The sequence below is a fragment of the Mixophyes fleayi genome, chromosome 4 (genome assembly GCF_038048845.1).
Source record: "Mixophyes fleayi isolate aMixFle1 chromosome 4, aMixFle1.hap1, whole genome shotgun sequence".
Classification (NCBI taxonomy): Eukaryota; Metazoa; Chordata; class Amphibia; order Anura; family Limnodynastidae; genus Mixophyes; species Mixophyes fleayi.
Window position 1 is genome coordinate 20847825 of NC_134405.1, and position 12949 is coordinate 20860773.

Here is a 12949-nt window from a genome sequence, read left to right on the forward strand (position 1 = left end):
ACGTCGCTTGTATGTACCAGCAGCAGCACGATTAAGAGTACTGCAATTTGTCCATGACTCTAGACTGGCAGGCCATAAAGGTGTTTGGAAGATGCATGAATTATTATCCCGTTACTTCTGGTGGCCGAAATACAAGGAGGATGTCAAAAGATTTGTATCATCCTGCAGTACTTGTGCCCGGTTTAAGACTCCCCGCACTGCTCCACTTGGACTCTTACAGCCTTTGCCAGTTCCTTCTCATCCATGGGTTTCAATTTCCATGGATTTTATTGTGGATTTACCTTCATCCAAGGGTATGACTACAATTCTGGTGGTTGTAGATTGACTCACAAAAATGGCTCATTTTGTGCCCTGTCGTGGACTTCCTTCTGCAAAAGAAACAGCAGAATTACTAATCTAAGAAGTGTTTCGTCTACATGGAGTCCCTGATGATTTAGTCTCTGACCGAGGAGTACAATTTACTTCACGTTTTTTGGAAGCAGTTTTGTAGTGCTCTTAATATTAACATCAAATTATCAACTGCTTTCCATCCTCAATCCAATGGACAGACAGAACGCACCAATCAGACTTTAGAACAATACCTACGGTGCTACATTTGCCATCTGCAAGATGACTTGACTAACGTTCTGCCAATGGCAGAGTTTTCTTACAACAACTTACAACACTCATCCACAAGACAAAGTCCTTTTTATGTCAATTTGGGGTATCATCCAAGCCTACTCCCCAATTTTCCACATGATTCTTCCATACCTGCTGTTACATCCAGACTAGAGTCGCTACAGAATAATCTCGAGGTACCAAGAGAGACATTGCAACATGCACAGGACAGTTATAAGAGAATTGCAGACAGACATCGTAAAGCTGCACCAGTTTTAAATGTTGGTGACGATGTTTGGCTTTCTACAAGAAACCTAAAAATAAGCGTGCCTACTCCTAAATTAGGACCGAAATATATAGGTCCTTTTAAAATTTTTGCCCAAGTCAGTTCATCTGCCTTTCGACTTGTACTCCCAGGATCTATGAAGGTTCATCCTGTCTTTCATGTTTCCTTACTGAAGCCAGTAGTTTCAAATCCATTTCCTGGTCGTACTTTGGCTCCTCCAGATCCTGTTCAAATTGATGAACATGAGGAGTTTCTGGTAGAGAAAATATTAGATTCTCGAATATTTAGAAATAGACTTCAGTATTTGATACAATGGCAGGAATATGGACCAGAAGACAATTCATGGGAACCAGAAGAGAACGTCCATGCACCTCGATTACTGCGTGAATTTCATCAAAGATACCCGGAGAAATCCTGTAAAGCACCGTCCAGAGGACGTTATTTAAAGGGGGGAATACTGTAAGGAATTACCTTGACATTGGCACCTCCGACCACTAGAGGTCTCTGTATTTGCAAACTTGCCCTTAGATTTGCCCTTATCCAAGATGGCCAGTTTGGAATCAAAGAGAAACCATCTTGGATCCTGTTTCCTGTTTGGGCCTATAAATGGCACTTCCTGGTTCAGACATATGCTTGAGTATTCTGCTTGCTCAGCTCCTGCTACCTGCTACTCTACCTTGCATCTGTGACTACTTGCTTGTGTACTGACCCGGCTAAGGTCTGACTACTTGCTTGTGTACCGACCCGGCTAACGTCTGACTACCCGCTTGTGTACTGACCCTGCAAAATGTCTGACTACCCGCTTGTGTACCGACCCGGCAAATGTCTGACTACCCGATTGTGTACTGACCCGGCAAACGTCTGACTACCCGCATATGTACCGACCGAGCTAACGTCTGACTACTCTCTGGATATCTACTCGGCTATTGGGCTTCAGGTAATACCACCAGTATCGTTACATTCACCTTTATTAGAGAGGTTTTTCTTTCTTTAAAAAGGTACAAGCTTTTTATTTACATTTTTGTTTCCCTGACTTAAACCGCTATGCACATGAACATAGGCTTTAGCACATGAGGTAGAGGGATTAGTATGATCATGACAGAGACTGGAGAGTGACAACAACAATGGCACCCCTCCTGTTTCTGTATGAGCTATGGCATAGTAACATTTCACTGGAGAATTTTAAGAACACTGACAGCCCTATTATTACAATTTCTGTTCCAGCACTGAACCCTGCCACCTCTCCTGTTTCTGAGTGAGCTATGGTACAGTAAAATGTAACTGCAGATTTAGACCATGCCAGCCAGCCCTATAATTTCTAATTCAACAATGACAATTAGCAATTTTGCAGTGGAGCTATCCTCTTTGTGTGTAACCTATATAACACCGTACAATTTGACTGCAAAGTGAGAAGAAAAGCCTGCCAGCCCTAGTATTTGTATTTCCTCAATGACAATTAGCAAGGGAGCAATGGAGCTCTCCTCGTGTGTAACCTATATAACACTGTACAATTTCACTGCAAAGTCAGAAGAAAAGCCTGCCAGCCCTAGTATTTGTATTTCAGCAATGACAATTACCAATGGAGCTCTCCTCTTTGTGTATTACCTATATAACACTGTACATTATGGGACTGCAGATTTAGAAGACCAAGTCTGCCCTATTAATTCTATTTCAGCAATGACAATTAGCAATGGAGCAATGGAGCTCTCCTGAATGTCACTGTAGACTTTGAAAAACACTGCTATCCCCTTCTCTTTCTATTCTACCTATGTTGCTGCCCAACTGCTCTACAGACTGTGCTACCACTTCTGTGTTCCTCTGGGAAATGGCGCTGGATTGCCGTGGAGGGCCGTACTTATAGAATCCAAGACTCGCGAGATCCGACAACATAAAGATGACGTTTTGCCTCGTTTTCAATTCTGAAAAAGCGCAAAACTACTGAGCCGGCTTGGCTCGATATGCTAAGTTCAGGTATGTTCGGTTCTCTGGGAACCGGGCCTGAGCATCTCTAATACGAATAACTGTTAATGATTTGTGGATTTGAAGAACAAGACCCTACTACTGTGCTGTTTATTGTTGTGTGCTAACTGCTTTCTGATTTTTTATAAATAACATTTTATGTACATTTGCTTTAACATGTTTTTATGGAAAAAGAAAAATGTATACAAAAGTTTTTTCAAAGTATGCTGATTTATTATATATATACAATACAGACCATTAGAATCAAAATGAGCAATGGCAATTATTAATTCATTTCATACATCTTTTAAAGATTAAAACCACAAAGATTATACATAAGCAAATGCATCACTACATACTCGTAACCACCTAGAAGGAAGGGGGGGATGCTCTCATTTTTTTTTGCAGACCCCACTCTCTAGGGAATCCTGCCCAGCACTGAACAGCCTGGGGTTGGTTTGTCACTATGGTAGGGGAACCCCTGCTGCGTGTTCCCTATCTATAGTGCCAATCACCCCGGCTGGTTTGCCTAGTACTGGTTTCGTGAAAATCGGTGTGACCCCTCACAAATTTTTCCCCGATTTTTGCGCAACCAGCAGTAGGCTGGCAGCACTAGTGTTGATAGTGTTCAGACGGGGGGCCCCATGCATTTTTTTTTTCAAACATTCATCTATTTTTTTAAACTTTTGACAGCTGCCGGGCCTGCGGCTGTATAGGCAGGGCAGTGTAACAGTGATGTGTTTACAAATGTCACAGCTAGGAAGCAGAGTGTTGTCTATGGCAGTTTTCACCTAAACACGGGAGAGTTTGAGTTCCCAGCAAATCGCTAGTGATAACCAGCGATTTTCAAGATCAGAGTAAAAACGCAGCTTGATTCATCTGGCGACATGGAGGCTCAAATCGCTGGTTATTACCCGCGATTTACCACGATTTCAAATCGCTGAAAAGTCAGACCTTGATAGCTTATAATAAGCCCTTAATATAATAAGAGGGTGATGACAAACATAGAGTAGAGTGATTAGAGATAATTTCAGCTAACAGTAATAATAAGTATTGCTTAACATAATCGTAACATTGAGTGAAATTATTACCCTAATCTTTCTTTCAAGTAGAGTGTTAATAGTAAGTAACAATTAGGGAAAAGTTAGTGTTACAAAGGTTATTTCTTTGTCCACGATAATAGGTTCCAGGAAGAAAGATAACAGACATTAAATGGGTTACTGTAATCTATATTCAATCCCTAATAGAAACACGTTGTGCATGTACAATTGTCTGTCTCTTCTAATATTTTATTTGTTTAGCCAGCCTATATTAAATAAATCTCACTCCAAAGGGGAGTTTATTACATTATTATATTGTTTGAGTGTCCTTTGGAGGGGGCCAATATCTGCCATGGGGCTGGGGTTCTCCTGAATCGACCCCCAGTGTTCAAATTCCAGAAACACATCCCAGAGAAGGAATTCAGGTTCAGGTGGAGGCACTATCAAGACTTAAAGGTGAGAAACACCTACTCACTCCCTATTTACAGTCACCCAGCCTTTTACATTCAAGAGCCCAAAGAGTGTTACATTATTGTATTAAAACCAGTTACGTCATTGTATATAAACCACAAAGCATCATTGTTAGTTTAGGCTGTAGAGTCTTAACCTCCACTAATATATGCACCAAGTGTGTATGTTAATAAATAATCATTAGTTTCCCTTAGATGTGTCCAGGGGTTCCTAAGTCAAACCCTGGCAGGAACTGGCAAGACCTATTGTCCAAAGGAATGTGAGTCAGATTTAGGTGGAGGCACTGTGTCAGAGAAGAGGTGAGATCTATCCATACCCACAGCAACATAACCCTAAGCGTGCAGGTAGCTGGGATTACATAAAATAATTTTTTAGGGGTGGGGAGGGGTGAGAGTGGCGGTCCTTCACTCCACAAATGGACTCAATTTGTATGTCCTTGGTGTCAGCAGTGATTAGATGTTTGGGTCAAGTTCTACACACGAGGAGCACTAAAGCCAATGTAATTATAACATTAAAATATGCAAATGTGTCACATGAAATAAAGATATCCACAAGTACTGTATATGAGCAGTATTTAGGAGAAAAATTTCAAACACTTAAAGTGTCAGCACAGTGGCTTAGTGGTTAGCACTTGTGCCTCACAGCGCTGGGGTCATAAGTTCAATCCCCCGACCATGGCATTATCTGTGTGGAGTTTGTATGTTCTTCCTGTGTTTGCTTGGGTTTCCTCCGGGTGCTACGGTTTCCTCCCACACTCCAAAAACATACTAGTAGTTTAATTGGCATCTATCAAAATTGACCCTAGTCTGTCTGTGTGTGTGTGTTAGGGAATTTAGACTGTAAGCTCCAATGGGGCAGGGACTGATGTGAATGAGTTCTCTGTACAGCGCTGTGGAATCAGTGGCGCTATATAAATAAATGAAGAAGATGAAAAGTGTCCTGCTAGCTATGCACAAATATTTGCTAAAACCATGTTTGCACATTGATATTGGTAAAAAAAATAGAAGCATTTGCTGCCTTGTAAATCACCCTCATATACCTATCAGATTATTTTTAAGCAAATGATTTCCATAATGAATGAAAAGTCCATAATCTGCCCTGTGAAAAATAGGTGGACCATACACAAAATAATTCTATGACAAAATAGCAACACTTGTGGACCACTTATGTTGTGCCCCATGTTTAGAGGGATATCCAGCACAATTGTGTTTTTTTTCTCAATGTTTAGCTTCACTGTCAGTGTAAGTTCTCCATAATTATGTCCAATCTTGAGCAGAGATAACAGAGGTAGCAGGTGGAGATGAGAGTGGGAGATAACTATTATTACAATAAGTTAAATGACCTTCACTCCCCCACTCGGTAAGACCCTATTAGTGCCTTCCCCTTCCCTTTAGGATGTAAGCTCTCACAAGCAGGGTCTTCTTTCCTTGTGTTTCACATCAATTATTGCATCACCCAGTGGATCCCTGACAAACTCTAGCCTGGAGGGCAAGACTCCACTCAGCAGCCTATTAGGAACATTTTAAAGGAAAAGAAAATGCAAGTGGCCCAGATACCAAGCATAAGGTAGCCCACTATGAAACCAGCCTCTGGGGGGGAAGGGGGTCAGATGTCCCCCTGTCCTCAGTCCAGCCTACCTCTGTCATCACCCTTTGTACCTCCAGGACTTTTTCCTTAGCCCTGTCTTCTTGAGCTCAGGCTTCTTCTCCTTGGGCATTACCACCACTCTCACTCACTGTTCCGTGAATAACTTGAACACATTATGGTGTTATCTGTGTGTAATTTGTTTAATCAGTAAGTCTGGTCTTTGTATTATTTTGTTTTTCATGTATTTTGTAATTTGCTTCGTATCGTTGCTGTCTGTTTTATTGAATGCTGTAAATGTTTTGTACGACGCTGCAGACCTTTTGTGGCGCCTTATAAATAAAAGTAATAATAATAATAAATAGAATCTCACTCGTTATGAAAAGTAATATTGACTCATATACAAAGATTTCTCTTTACTTACTGAAATATTTATTTTAAATAAATTCCCTTTTGCGATTTTTTACTTACTGGCTCCTTTATGTATTATACTATGCCATTTACAGAGCAATATCTTGGTTGAGGTTTTTATCTGTTGAGAAATATTTAACACAGATTTGGAAGAATGGTAATTTACGACAGAAGTCCAACATTTCATGGAAAGTCTGGATTTTCTATTTACGATCATGGTCTTTCCTCATCAGAAGTCCTCTGGAATTCATGTCTGGTCGAAACAATATGACAAAACATTTTGGGAAGAATATACAAACCACCACAGCCCAGCTAGAGGACAAGATGGCGAAGATCTCCATCGCCACAGTATACTTCCCACGTGAGCTGAGTGAGGCTGGGATAAAGGATATCCAAACACTGAGGAAGGCCAACATGCTGAAGGTGATGTACTTGGCCTCATTAAAGCTGTCAGGTAGTCTTCTAGCCAAGAAGGCAACAATGAAACTGACGGTGGCTAAGAGGGCAAGATATCCTAGCATAGTCCAGAACGCAAGGGAAAAACCCTCATTGCAGCTAATAACGATGACACCAGACTGTGTTTGTTTATCGTATTCTGGAAATGGAGGTGAGCAAGAAAGCCACATCACACAAATACATACTTGAATAATAACACAAATTGCAATAACAGAGTAGGACACTTTTGTGCCAGTCCATTGTTTTAATCTAGTTCCCGGTCTGGTGGCCTTGAAGGCAATGACAACTGTAATAGTCTTGGCCAGAACACAAGAGATGCAGAAAGAAAAAACCAAACCAAATGCCACCTGACGCAGCAGGCACTTCTCGGGTTGTGGGTATCCAATAAAGCCTAATGAACAAAGGAAGCAAAAGCATAGTGATATGAGGAGAAGACAGCTGAGAGACCAGTTATTGGCTCGGACTATGGGTGTAGTTCTGTAGTGGATGAAAACTACCAAAATGCCAATTGGGACAACTGAAGAGAATATGGCAATGGTTGCCAGGTTAACACCCATAGCTTCATTGTAAGAAAGAAACTCAATAGTCCTTGGTAAGCACATATTCTGGAGGCGATTGGGCCACATATCCCAGGAACACTCCTGGCAATCGACAGAATCTGGAAAAGAACGTTACCATCAGGACTTTCAAAAATAACATAGTTGGGATTTAACAAAATAATCTGTCCAAATTATTGATAGTACCTGTTTTATTTGAAATCTCTCCTTGTGGGCATGGAACACACTCAAAACAGCAGCTGGGTTTTCCTGGAATAGTCACCTTTCTAAATCCTGAAGGACAGCTTGGACTGCACTTTGATTGAGGAACCTAAGTGAGATAAATAAAGTTTGACCTGTTATAGTGCTTGTAGGAGATACAGATATTTTTAATTGCTCTAGATGATGACACTGTGTAGGAAACTGTGTTGGGACTACTAGGTGGCAGTGCATGTTGTGAATGGTAATCCCACGGCAGCTTGTAATGTATAGGTTGCCAAAGACCGGCATATTTAGTGGACATTAGAACTACCTTCCTTGCCCTCCTGTGGATGTGTGTAGACCATGCATCATTGTTGTAAATTAATCTCTACACACTGTCAACCTGTATCTCTATGTCCCACAGGGCTCATGTAACAATGTTCCTAATATACTGCAGTTTATCTGCTCATCTTGCCAAACTAAGAGGACAAAGGAACTGGATTAATTTACTCTTGTCTTGAGTATTTACATTTTTTTATCACATAATTGTAATATACAGTTGGCAAAGCTACCAGTATGCATTTGAGATTTTACACTGTGCAAGATGCAGAGCATGCACTGAACCTTCTTTACTTACACCTCTTGAGTGCCGCAATGTACCCATTCTCCAGCTAAAGTGTATGTGTGATCGCATACCCCACAAATATGCAAGTATTTTCATAAATGACCCTGACTTTGGTTTTAAATAAAAACCCGGTAGTAGTCGTTGCTAATTCAGCTTCTAATTATTATTATTATTTTTATTATTATTATTATCATAGATATATAAGGTGCTACAGAACCTTGCACTAGGAAAAACAAGACATACATAAAACAGTGACATAAAAGGTGGACAAAATAATTGCAGACATGTAAACAACGGGTATGGAGAACCCTGCTCATTAGGGAGCTTACATTCTAAGTGGAAGTGGTCACAGCTGAAACAAGAGGAGCGAGTGTGGCTCAGAGTGGAGATTGGGACAGTTTTGAGGGTGCATTTATCTGAATAGTGTCATTGGGGATAAGGTAAGCACTAAAAAAGATATTTGTTTTTCAGAGTTCTTATGAAGATTTGAGGGCTGTGGGAAAGCCTGGTGTTAGGGAATTTTATAGATGGGTAGCAGCACTGGAGAAGTCTTGCAGCAATATGTTAGTTAGCATGTTGCGAGAATGCTTACATTAATACTTAGCAGTATTATTAAAAAGAAAGCTCTGCTATGTAATGTGTGTACAGAGTAATTTTGAAGCAGTCCTACCTTTTTGTCACCTATGGCCCATATAATGGCAGCATTGTCAATATTCAAAGTATTCCAATCTGGTGAGCTCAAGTTATAACTTCCAACTATGACCTGCTCCAAGGTGGTCATGCTGCTTAACTGCCAGTTCACAATGTCGTAGATGACTTGAGGATCTCCTTCATCATTAAAAAATACACGTGTTTTGTCTTTTGTCTGAAAATTGACAGTTTTAATATAATGGAGAAGCTGAAAAAGAATATACAGAATTATTTAAAAGAGCTGGTCAAAATGTGACAGTAAGAGACTTAAAGATTAAAGAGAACTTTCTTACTTGCCAAGGATGCAATGATGAGATATTAGCACAGGTGCCATGATGGAATGGTCCAGCTCCTGGTTTGCAATGAAGCAAGTTTTGTAAGGCCCATGCAAAGGTATAAACTGAGGTGTAAACACTAAAAGGTATTCTAAAATCTATGTTTGTAATGGAGCCCTCTAATTTTTCTTCCCCTGTACATGCATTGATTGTTTTGTTGTCTATCCAGCCATTTAAATAATGTAGGTTAGTCCACTTGCAAGAAAAAGTCTGCTCCCAAAACTCCACTATAAAAGAATCACTGGGGTACTTTAAGGGATGTAGGCTGTTGAGGTATTCTACAAATCCTGGCATCTGACCACCGTGGACTGCAAAACCAATCGTGCCTACTAAAACTTTTTGGAACTTTTCTTTTGAAAGAAGGGTAGAGGTTGACCATGATTCACTTGCTACCCAGATTTTCCCAGTCACATTTTGATTTGCCAGTTCTTCTACTACCGGCATAAAATCTGAATCCGAGGACATCACTACCACAACCTTAGCTGTCGAGTCCTTAATAACTTTTACAATGTGTGGAGCATTCCTGTTGGGTTGACCAGTCAATATATTCTCAATGAAGGCCACACAAACCCCAGCTTTGATTGATTCTTGTTTTACCAACTGGATGCCCAGTTGGCCATAGTCATTATCAGATGCTAGGAACCCCACCCATGTCCAGCCAAAGTGCAATATTAGCTCAGCTAGGCCTCTGGACTGAAAAGCGTCACTAGGTATTGTACGGAAGAAGGAAGGAAACAAGTTCCGATTGCTAAGGAAGGGGCTGCTAGAAAAGTAACTGATCTGTAGACAAATAAAAATGACAGTTATTATATTATCTGTAATTCCTTTACCAACAAACACGTGTCCAATAGGAATGGTTTTCTACATGAAACACATCCATTTAAAAGCTTGGTAAGGAAAGACATATTTTCAAAATGAACTAGCTGAATAAACAAGGAATTACATACAAACTGGTTAATTCCCAAATTTTAATGTGAGTAACTTTAAATACTTTGAGATTAGGTGGTGATTATGAGGTTGCCTCCTGTTTGTAGTGTCAATGAATGATTATAAGGAACCTTCTGTTATACAGTAAGATTGACTTGATGCAAGTCCATTCTTAAATATCTTAGTCACACCAGCAATATGAGGAAAATAGCAGCATAGCTTTATATTATGTAAAATACTCAGGGACTTTATTTACTTAAACATTTTGCTGGCACCTCTTCCGAGGGACAATCCTCCTTTTACAAGAATCAATGTCGTAATTGTGATTAAACATACCAAACTCAGTGTCGTAATGACACCATAGACGTGTCCCACATTCAGAGCGTAATGTACTTTCATGAATCTATTCCTATGCAGAAAGAGCTAATACTCAGGGTTGAAGGAGGATTTCACCTATATTTATATATGCTTGTATGGAGCATCACCACAAAGTTTTGCCTGTTATTAGCTTCTCATTGAAAATTTAGTGATCACCTGGGCCTTCTGTTTTGAATTGCATTATAAATTATGTCTCATGTAAAATAGAGTCACTGAAGACTGAATATAGGCCCCGCTTTACATTTTTTGCATAACTAGGAGCTCCAGTACATGAATTGACGCAGTGCCCGTATCCATGGACACGTGGCTATGATTGCTATTCCACTGCCTAATGTATTTTTTGTTCTCCACATCTTTTAGATTGTAAGCTCCTTGGGCAGTGGCATTTTTTCCTTCTGTTTCATGTTATTGTCTATGTTTTTTACACCTTATAATCCCCACAATGTACAGAGCTCCATAATATGTAGGATCATCATACATAAAATATAGTATAACTGATGCCCATTACGGAACGCTGACTGGCTGATTGGTGCAACATGGATTTTCATGACCACCCACCCCTCACATCTAGGGGTATAGTTATCAAACCTTCAAAAGGAGAAGTGTTTTGTTGCCCATAGTCACCAGATTCTAGCTATAATTCTCTACATTATATTAGATAATTAGTCTAGTAGTCTTTTTAACTTTACGTCACTACTACTTTGAATTGTGCAAGTTTGATTATGTTTACATTGTATTATTGGTTTAACTATATTACCTGCAAGATATATCCCGTAGCCACCTGTATTTTATGCACCATTGTAATAAAAATATAAGTGAAAAAAAATCAGTAAAAATGCAAAAAAAAGCAAATGAAAGAGCCCTTAATAAAACCTGACTTGAGATATTAAATAACCCACACTTTACATAATATAATATTTTCTTGATAACTTTATCTGAACAATATCTAATTGTGCGACAAAGTAAATAATGTCAATACATGAGTTCAAGTCCAAGCATGGCCCTATTTGTGTGAAATTTCTATGTTCTCCCCTTGTTTATGTAGGTTTCCTGTGGGTGCTCCCGTTTCCTCCCCCAATCCAAATAGGTAGGTTATTTGGCTTCCAGCAAAGATGGGTAGGTTAATTGGCTTCTGACAAAATTGGCCTTAGAAAGTGTGTGTGGTAGGGAATTTAGACTATAAACTGATGGGACTGATGCAAATTATTCAATTGAATAGCAGCTGAGGGTGCCCAAGAGGGCTGCCTCACATTCTGCAACAAAATAAATTGCTGAGTTCTATCGGGAGAAGGACACTGAATTAAAAATTATTTATTATATAAAATATACAGTACATATTCAAAATCAATTAGAATATCTAATGTATTTTCTACTTTTTGGAAAATTTGCAACAAGTAGGCTTTCAGCCCAATCCGCTAAATGTCCCGATTTGATTATATCAGTACTACTTATCCACAGAATCCCATGCCTCTTATTGACCTTCAGAAATCAGGAGTGTCCTGCAAAAATTGGGACTGTTGTCAGGTATTCTGCTGTGTAATAGGTTCTACATCAGTGGTGGGCAACATGTGCTCCCTTTGAAATCCCAATTTTTTGTGCTCATCTTAGTGAATCTGATATCAAATAGTAATCAAGACTATGTAACAGGTTAGTTCATGATTGTGTAGTAATGTCTTCTACTAGCTTGCTTTCTTTAACTTGATTTTCACAGAATAATGTACTGTTTAGGCTACTTAAACACTTTAAGCTGATTCTCTGATCTCATAATGTGATTGTGATGCTTTTGTGCAAAAAAGAGTCCCACTTAGCCAATCCAAGATTCAGATTATGTTTTGTTACCTGTGGGTATCTATAAAGACCCAATATCTGAGCCATGAGGATGGAACGTGTAGACCCAGAATCACCAACAACACCAGCAAGGGGTCCTTCTTTACCACAGCGATAATTTGGGACCTTTTCTGGTCCTCCGGATAACATCCACAGGGTCCCTTCTGCTGCTCGTCTCAAGACAGAACAGGTGTCAAAGATCTGGAACCCCAGGGAGATGTTGGAGAGAAGGTCAGGAGATTTGTTGATCTCCTCCACAGCGAATATGAAGGCCTGCATTCTCTGGTATTTTTGAAATTCAAGCCTAATGGAGAACAGAGGAAATGTCACGTGTCATTTCTATAGAAAGATATTAAAGTTTTAAAATACACAACATATTTATATAGGAATTATCCTTTACGGAAATTGCACAACCCTACATTTCTAGTGTGTAGCATGTGCACCATATTCCACCAAATTCGCTCCGCCAGCTCACACTTTTATGCAAGTACAGTACCGCTTATGGTATTAAGTTGGATTGTGCAGTCTAGCTACAAGAACATTTCTCCATCTGTATTCTAAACCGAAAAATATTTTGAATATAGAATCTTTTCTCTTATTGACCTATCCCTGACAGCAAATCAGAT

At 39.7% G+C, this 12949-nt stretch overlaps 1 protein-coding gene across 1 annotated transcript; it reads right to left on the reverse strand.

Annotated features, from left to right (window-relative positions):
* Nucleotides 1-6551: 6551 nt before the first annotated feature.
* LOC142150526 (extracellular calcium-sensing receptor-like) lies at nucleotides 6552-12602 on the reverse strand. The gene is made up of 5 exons (XM_075205722.1): nucleotides 12336-12602; nucleotides 9585-9971; nucleotides 8837-9064; nucleotides 7548-7671; nucleotides 6552-7462 (listed from the first exon to the last, which is right to left on the reverse strand). The coding sequence occupies exons 1-5, from the start codon at nucleotides 12600-12602 to the stop codon at nucleotides 6552-6554; spliced, it is 1917 nt and encodes a 638-aa protein (XP_075061823.1).
* Nucleotides 12603-12949: the final 347 nt, after the last annotated feature.

Coding starts and splice junctions, on each gene's coding strand:
- LOC142150526 (XM_075205722.1), bottom strand. CDS start 12,602: ATGCAGGCCTTCATATTCGCTGTGGAGGAGATCAACAAATCTCCTGAC. Junction 9,065..9,584: donor ATGTGACTGGGAAAATCTGG/GTAGCAAGTGAA, acceptor ATTCTTTTTCAG/CTTCTCCATTATATTAAAAC. Junction 7,463..7,547: donor AGAGATTTCAAATAAAACAG/GTACTATCAATA, acceptor GTTCTTTTCCAG/ATTCTGTCGATTGCCAGGAG.